At 37.1% G+C, this 8,449-nt stretch overlaps 1 protein-coding gene across 2 annotated transcripts in view; it reads left to right on the top strand.

Annotated features, from left to right (window-relative positions):
* The window catches only part of gpr39 (G protein-coupled receptor 39), a 5,814-nt gene extending 1,137 nt beyond the window's left edge, over window positions 1–4,677 (top strand). Inside the window, exons 2-3 of one of the 2 annotated variants that reach the window (XR_013822331.1) lie at window positions 1,676–2,667; window positions 2,802–4,677. Coding sequence is in view for 1 of the 2 variants with exons in the window: in XM_079881802.1 (XP_079737928.1) it covers window positions 1,676–2,154 (479 nt within the window). In the remaining variant the exon portion in view is untranslated. Of the gene's footprint in view, window positions 1–1,675 lie in introns of both variants that reach the window. The other variant, XM_079881802.1, reaches the window with a different exon arrangement.
* Window positions 4,678–8,449: the final 3,772 nt, after the last annotated feature.

Here is an 8,449-nt window from a genome sequence, read left to right as displayed (position 1 = left end):
TATTTTTATATAGCATGTTAAAATTGTCACTTTTTGAGAGTGAGCAAAAACGCATCATTTTTGTGTCTGTCCCTTTAAATGCAAATGAGCTGCTGCTCCCGGCACAGGGGGCGGAGCTTCAACAGCTTGCACTCACACACACATGCACTGAAAATTTCAAAAGCTTTTAGGCTTTTATGTTCAAAGCGGAGTCAGACAATGATGGAGAGACTCAAGAAGAAGTGACAACATGTAGAAGCAACAGGACATTTCTGAATGGTTAGTTGATGAATTTATGAAGCTGATGTGTAGTTATCTTCTAGTCATTGATTAGCATAGTCTTGATAATCTATAAATCGTGTTCAGAGGGCGGGGTTTATGTAAATTGTAGCGTTTGTGATGTCACTAACCCGGGAGGAATGTGGTGTAGTCTCTACCAGCCGTTTGTTGTAGTCCTTAAAAAGCGATTTCTTTAAAAGCAAATATCTCCCTTTGCTTTGAACTTTGAGTGTTGTAACTTTGCAGATGTTGTTTATGCTCAAACAGCAACATTACACACTAACTAAAGTTAGAAAAGTGAAATCATAATCAACCACCCCTTTAATACATTAATTGTTTGTCTCCTCTCAGGTCTCGGCCATAAGACAAGTCAAACAAGCTTTATTTCTACAGCACTTTCTACAGTACAGCATGTTTCAAAGCAGCTTCACAGTAATAAACAGGAAAATAACAGAATCAGTGATGAAACCCAGCAAGCAATTTTGCGTTTAAAAGACGTCTAATAGCTATCCAAACCAGACGCCCTGACATCTAGGCTAAAACAAGGCAAAATTTGGTATTTCAGTGAAAATTTAATAGACATCTAACCATATCCCAAGAATAGACGCACAGGCTACGCATAGAACATGTTGTAACATGAACAACTTGTAATCACTGTTGACTTCACTTACATAATGGAATATCATACATCTCGCAAGTTATTTTGGCAATAACGACATGCAAACAAATTCAAGGTTATTTTGGCTAGAAGTGGGTTACTCATAGCCGGACTATATCGGGTCTGTATTAACCTAGACGGTGAAATGCCGGCTATATTGCTTGCTGGGAAACTTCATCAAATATGAGGCAAATACAAATTCAGCTGTAAAGCAGCTCTAAAAAGACGTGTCATTATTCAGCTCAATTCAAAAAAGGTTGTTCTCATCTGATAGTGTCTAATTTACAAGACAAAAAAAGAAAAGAAAAGGGTTTATCTTTAACCTGACCTAACCTTACGCAAACATCCACTGAGCACATTCTCTCTGTCAATCAAGTCCACTGAGATAATTGGGGAATAGTGACAGGAATTCAGACTCATTTTAGTGAGGCAGATCATTTGGTTCAGTTCAGCAATAAGAACGGCTCTTTCACTCCCAAAGGGCTCTTCATTTAAATCAGGCCCTAATAGCTATTTCCTAACAAAATGAGTGATTATTAGACATTTTCGAGTGCTCTGGAGTAGGACTGAAAAACACAGCAAAAATATTCCTCGAGAAAAGATCTTTGCAAACTCAAGGGAACCTTGCCTCCACTTTATTTATAATTCTACATCTGTTTTGTACCTCCCTAGTGGATCCTGACATGTTGATTCTCTTCTCACACATTATTCTGTTTCCTCTCCTCCATGTCTGTCTGTGTGTGTGTACGCATCTGTTAGTGCTGATCGTTTGCGTTCTGTTCGTGTGCTGGATGCCAAACCAGATCCGCAGGCTGATGACAGCAGCGTTGCCCAAGTCATCGTGGACCGCAAGCTACCTGAGAAACTATGTGAAGCTGCACCTGGTGGCCGACAGCTTCTTCTATCTGAGCTCAGTGTTGAATCCGCTGCTGTATAACCTCTCCTCACGCCAGTTTCGCTCTGCGTTCTGGCAGACACTCCTGTGCCGTTTGTCTCTCGAGCACGTCAACAGAAGAACACTGGAAAGCAGTCAAGCCTCAAAGAGCTCCAGAAACACCGTACGCCCCCTGCTGAGACGATCGCTAAACCGCATACGGACAGTCACCAGCGACAGATCGACGCCTCCATCGTCAGAAGAGAGACAAAGTGCTCCGAACTCCACAGACATAGAACCGGCCACTTCTGAACCACAGGAGGAGGAGAGAAATCAAGCCACCACACCACCTAACACTGACTGATGAACAAACTAACTGTGTACAACTGTAGACTGCTGACCACTAAAGACTGCTGGAGATTGTTTTAAAACATGCTGTAGACCACTGTAGATCACTATAGACCATTATAGACCACTGTAGATCACTATAGACCACTGTAGATCACTGTAGACCATTATAGACCACTGTAGATCACTATAGATCACTATAGACCATTATAGACCACTGTAGACCACTGTAGATCACTGTAGATCACTATAGACCACTGTAGATCACTGTAGACCATTATAGACCACTGTAGATCACTATAGACCACTGTAGATCACTGTAGACCATTATAGACCACTGTAGATCACTATAGATCACTATAGACCATTATAGACCACTGTAGACCACTGTAGATCACTATAGACCACTGTAGATCACTATAGACCACTATAGAAAACTGTAGACCACTGTAGAAAACTATAGACCACTATATAACACTATAGACCACTGTAGATCACTATAGACCACTGTAGATCACTATAGACCACTGTATAACACTATAGACCACTGTAGGAAACTGTAGACCACTGTATAACACTATAGACCACTGTAGATCACTATAGACCACTGTAGATCACTATAGACCACTGTAGGAAACTGTAGACCACTGTATAACACTATAGACCACTGTAGATCACTATAGACCACTGTAGATCACTATAGACCACTATAGAAAACTGTAGACCACTGTAGAAAACTGTAGACCACTGTATAACACTATAGACCACTGTAGATCACTATAGACCACTGTAGATCACTATAGACCACTGTATAACACTATAGACCACTGTAGGAAACTGTAGACCACTGTAGAAAACTGTAGACCACTGTATAACACTATAGACCACTGTAGATCACTATAGACCACTGTAGATCACTATAGACCACTGTATAACACTATAGACCACTGTAGGAAACTGTAGACCACTGTATAACACTATAGACCACTGTAGATCACTATAGACCACTGTAGATCACTATAGACCACTATAGAAAACTGTAGACCACTGTAGAAAACTGTAGACCACTGTATAACACTATAGACCACTGTAGATCACTATAGACCACTGTAGATCACTATAGACCACTGTATAACACTATAGACCACTGTAGGAAACTGTAGACCACTGTATAACACTATAGACCACTGTAGATCACTATAGACCACTGTAGATCACTATAGACCACTGTAGATCACTATAGACCACTGTATAACACTATAGACCACTGTAGATCACTATAGACCACTGTAGATCACTATAGACCACTGTAGATCACTATAGACCACTGTATAACACTATAGACCACTGTAGGAAACTGTAGACCACTGTATAACACTATAGACCACTGTAGATCACTATAGACCACTGTAGATCACTATAGACCACTGTAGATCACTATAGACCACTGTATAACACTATAGACCACTGTAGATCACTATAGACCACTGTAGATCACTATAGACCACTATAGAAAACTGTAGACCACTGTAGAAAACTGTAGACCACTGTATAACACTATAGACCACTGTAGATCACTATAGACCACTGTAGACCACTATAGAAAACTGTAGACCACTGTAGAAAACTGTAGACCACTGTATAACACTATAGACCACTGTAGATCACTATAGACCACTGTAGATCACTATAGACCACTGTAGATCACTATAGACCACTATAGAAAACTGTAGACCACTGTAGAAAACTATAGACCACTGTATAACACTATAGACCACTGTAGGAAATTGTAGACCACTGTAGATCACTATAGATAGACCACTATAGACCCCTGTAGACCACTGTAGAAAACTGTAGACCACTGTAAATCACTGCAGACCACTGAAGATCACAGCAGACCAGACGCTTTAGAGTTTGCAAACTTCAATCACAATTCAGGACATGAAGCAGTAAATGGGTCAAATGTGAAATGAGAGTGAGGGACCAAGAAACTGTTACCATAATGAAACCAGGAAAAGGTCAGAATTACAATAGAGGCCACATAAATGTTTCAGGAAACACTTATTCTTTTTTTTTTTAAACAAAGTCAAGACATCTCTATAAGTGTTTTCATTCCCATTCATCTCAAACCTTCACTAGTGACTATGCCGAGCTGAGTTGTGACTGAATCAGTCACTCATAATACAATAATAAGAAATGAAAGCTTTAGCATAAGTTCTGCTGGGAAGACTCAATTACTATGTCACCTATTGCCTTCACTTCTATCCAATCATATTCGTAGGCTCATTGTATAAAAGCTCGGTACTTACACATGTTTGAGTTCGCAGATACTGAAGCGACGATTACCCCCATCCTCCCCACCACCACCAGGATGGTCCTGTCCATACCTCCCGGGGGGGTCGGCTGCGCCCCTGCCTTCGTCTTCAGGCAGGAATTGCAGATCCGATACCCTCGGATTATGCACTACGGACGGGGCCTACGCCAAATGACTTTGTATATTATCAGCTTGCTGAGCTGTCAATAAATGTATGGTTTATTGAAATAATTCTCCCGAGTCTTTCTGGTAGAAATATTAGTAATGTTTCTTGAAAAAGTATTTTGTCAGAATATGTGGCTATTTCTGAATGACTTTCAGTAGAGAAAGATGCAGTTTACCAACATGGGTAAACTATGTTTATCTAACTGACCCATGTTAACTAGCAGCCAAACCACTCTTTTAAACCTTTGGAGTTAACAGGGAATCTCAGTTTGATTGATACGATTATATATAGTATCAATTTATTTATAAAGTCCAATTAAGACATTCTACTAACAACAAGTACGTCAACTTATTCTAATAACCCTGACCCTAACCTAACACTCTACTAATACTCTAATGAAAGTTAGTTGACATGTTGTTGCAAAGTTACTTATAGTTAGTAGAATGTCTAAAGTGGACTGACTATCCATCCATCCAATCCAAAATAAAGATTATTGGAGTATGACAATTGTTTTTTGTTGTTGTTTTTTTTAACAAGAAAATACTATTTCAATCTTTCTTTAACCCTCATGTGGTCTTCGGGTCATTTTGACCCGGAGAAGATTTTCTTTTTCCCAAAAATACTAGTTAATGTTATCGCATTGGACTGAAACTTAGTGACTCTGTTCCCAAAGGGTATAACTACTTCTCAAATCTTTTTTGAAAAATTTCGTACTTTTTTTGCGGGGGTTTTGATACCTTGTTACACTTGTGGTCTTCCCGGGTCAAAATGACCCGCCTATAAAAAATAGCTTATAAATCACTCATTATACCATATTTTCACCCAATCTTGGATTCAATCTTTTTGTCAACTTGTTCTCTTTCAATTAGGACTGGTTTTATATTTCTATTTGCATCGAATTAATCGTAGGCCTCATTTATTTGACAGTAGGGATCTCATTTTTTGAGTAAAAAAAACATTATTTTTGAATAATTTTGGAAATATTAAATGAAATCTGAAGAAAATTGGCACTGTTTATCACACTAGTCTACTTTAATATTTCACTAGGAATTTTATTTTGAAAAACTTTTATTTTGTAAAAAATGGTACATAGTCACACTTGTGGTCTTCCCGGGTCAAAATGACCCGCCTATAAAAAATACTTATAAATCACTCATTATACCATATTTTCACCCAATCTTGGATTCAATCTTTTTGTCAACTTGTTCTCTTTCAATTAGGACTGGTTTTGTATTTCCATTTGCATCTGATTAATCGTGGGCCTCATTTATCTGAGAGTAGGCATCTCATTTTTTGAGTAAAAAAAAAATATTTTTGAATAATTTTTGGAAAAATAAAATAAAATCTGAAGAAAATTGGCACTGTTGATCACACTAGTGTACTTTAATTTTTCACCAGGAGGGCCATTGTGGGCCATTGTTTCAATGGGCCATTGAAAGTTAATGGGAGAGACCAATGCAAACAATGAATGGAACAACACAAAATAGGTATCATTTTAAAGCTTAGAATCTCAGCTTTTTAATGCATCTAATCACTTTGATCAACTCCTAACGAGAGCTGAGTTATCACTCTAAAACAAGAGTGTTCCCCCGCAGGCGCCACCTAGCTGCGAAATAAATAATCATAATATTTTTCAAAACTGTTACCTTGATCAACTTAAAATAGGTGTCATTTGAAAGCTTAGAGTCTGAAACTTACAATGAATGTAGCCAGTTTGATAAACTCCTAAGTAGTGCTGAGTTATTTGCTGATAAATAGAAAAAAACAAATTCATAATTTATAAACTACTTTTTTACTACATTCAGCAATATGTCAAATACATCATACAGCTCAGATAGTCCTGTGTCATATGTCATTTGAAAGGTCTCAATTAGTAGAATACAGCAAGCATAATTGTTTCAGGCTTTTTTCTAAACTTGAGTGAGATTTTTGTAAAAGAAGCCCTTCAAGAGACCCATGTGTAAACCATACATGGATGATGGAAGTTTAGACACATTTCCACTCGTAACTTCATGAAACATGCTCCGATTGTGGAAAATGACACATCATTATTTACAGCAGATGCTTACAATTAAAATGAGTCCAAACTCAACATAATCCATCACTCAGAACTAAAGATATTCCTCATGGAGTTCTAACACAAAAAATACTACAGACACACAGACTCACATAGCCAAGCAAGGTAGCTTAGACTTGGCCTTTTTACTCGTAACTTCATGAAACATACATCGATCATGGAAAATGACACATCGTTATTTACAGCAGGAGCTCACGATTAATAAGAGCCCAAACTCAATATATTCCATCAACAAGATCTAAAGATATTCCTCATGGCGCTCTAACACAAAAAATACCACAGACGCACCTAGCCAAGTATATACTCATGAAGCTCTCACGTTTGGTTTTTGCTCATAACTTCATGAAGCATGCACAGATCGTAGAAAAATGTACATCATTATTTTCAGTAGACTATCACAATTAAAAAGAGCCCAAACACAGCACAATCCATCACTCGGATCTAAAGATATTCCTAATGGAGTTGTAACACACAAACCCCCACAGGCGCTCACAGAGCTTTGAATATAGATGTAGCCTAGCACTTATGTCGCGTTTTAACTCGTAACTCAATGAAGCATGCATAAATTGTGGAAAATGGCACATCATTATTTACATGAGATTGTTAAGATTAAAAAGAGCCCAAACTCACCATAATCCATCACATGCTCATATGTGTACATAAACAATGAACATGCTCCTGAAAATGTTTCAGTCTCTCCCATTCACTTTCAATGGCCCATTGAAACAATGGCCCTCAATGGCCCAGTGGAACACCACAAGTGTAATTCTGTGCCATTTTGTACAAAATAAAAGTTTTTCAAAACAAAATTCCTGGTGAAAAATTAAAGTACACTAGTGTGATCAACAGTACCAATTTTCTTCAGATTTTATTTAATATTTCCAAAATTATTCAAAAATAATTTTTTTTTATTAAAAAAATGAGATGCCTACTCTCAAATAAATGAGGCCTATGGTTAATCAGATGAAAATAGAAATATAAAACCAGTCCTAATTGAAAGAGAACAAGTTGACAAAAAGATTGAATCCAAGATTGGGTGAAAATATGGTATAATGAGTGATTTATAAGCTATTTTTTATAGGCGGGTCATTTTGACCCGGGAAGACCACAAGTGTGACAATGTGCCATTTTGTACAAAATAAAAGTTTTTCAAAATAAAATTCCTGGTGAAATATTAAAGTAGACTAGTGTGATAAACAGTGCCAATTTTCTTCAGATTTCATTTAATATTTCCAAAATTATTCAAAAATAATGTTTTTTTTACTCAAAAAATGAGATCCCTACTGTCAAATAAATGAGGCCTACGATTAATTAGATGCAAATAGAAATATAAAACCAGTCCTAATTGAAAGAGAACAAGTTGACAAAAAGATTGAATCCAAGATTGGGTGAAAATATGGTATAATGAGTGATTTATAAGCTATTTTTTATAGTCGGGTCATTTTGACCCGGGAAGACCACAAGTGTGACAATGTGCCATTTTGTACAAAATAAAAGTTTTTCAAAATAAAATTCCTGGTGAAATATTAAAGTAGACTAGTGTGATAAACAGTGCCAATTTTCTTCAGATTTCATTTAATATTTCCAAAATTATTCAAAAATAATGTTTTTTTTTACTCAAAAAATGAGATCCCTACTGTCAAATAAATGAGGCCTACGATTAATTAGATGCAAATAGAAATATAAAACCAGTCCTAATTGAAAGAGAACAAGTTGACAAAAAGATTGAATCCAAGATTGGGTGAAAATATGGT

Source organism: Squalius cephalus (genome assembly GCF_949319135.1).
Source record: "Squalius cephalus genome assembly, chromosome: 9".
Lineage (NCBI taxonomy): Eukaryota > Metazoa > Chordata > Actinopteri > Cypriniformes > Leuciscidae > Squalius > Squalius cephalus.
The sequence above is the reverse complement of the archived record's forward strand: the minus strand, read 5'-3'. Positions and strand labels throughout refer to the sequence as shown.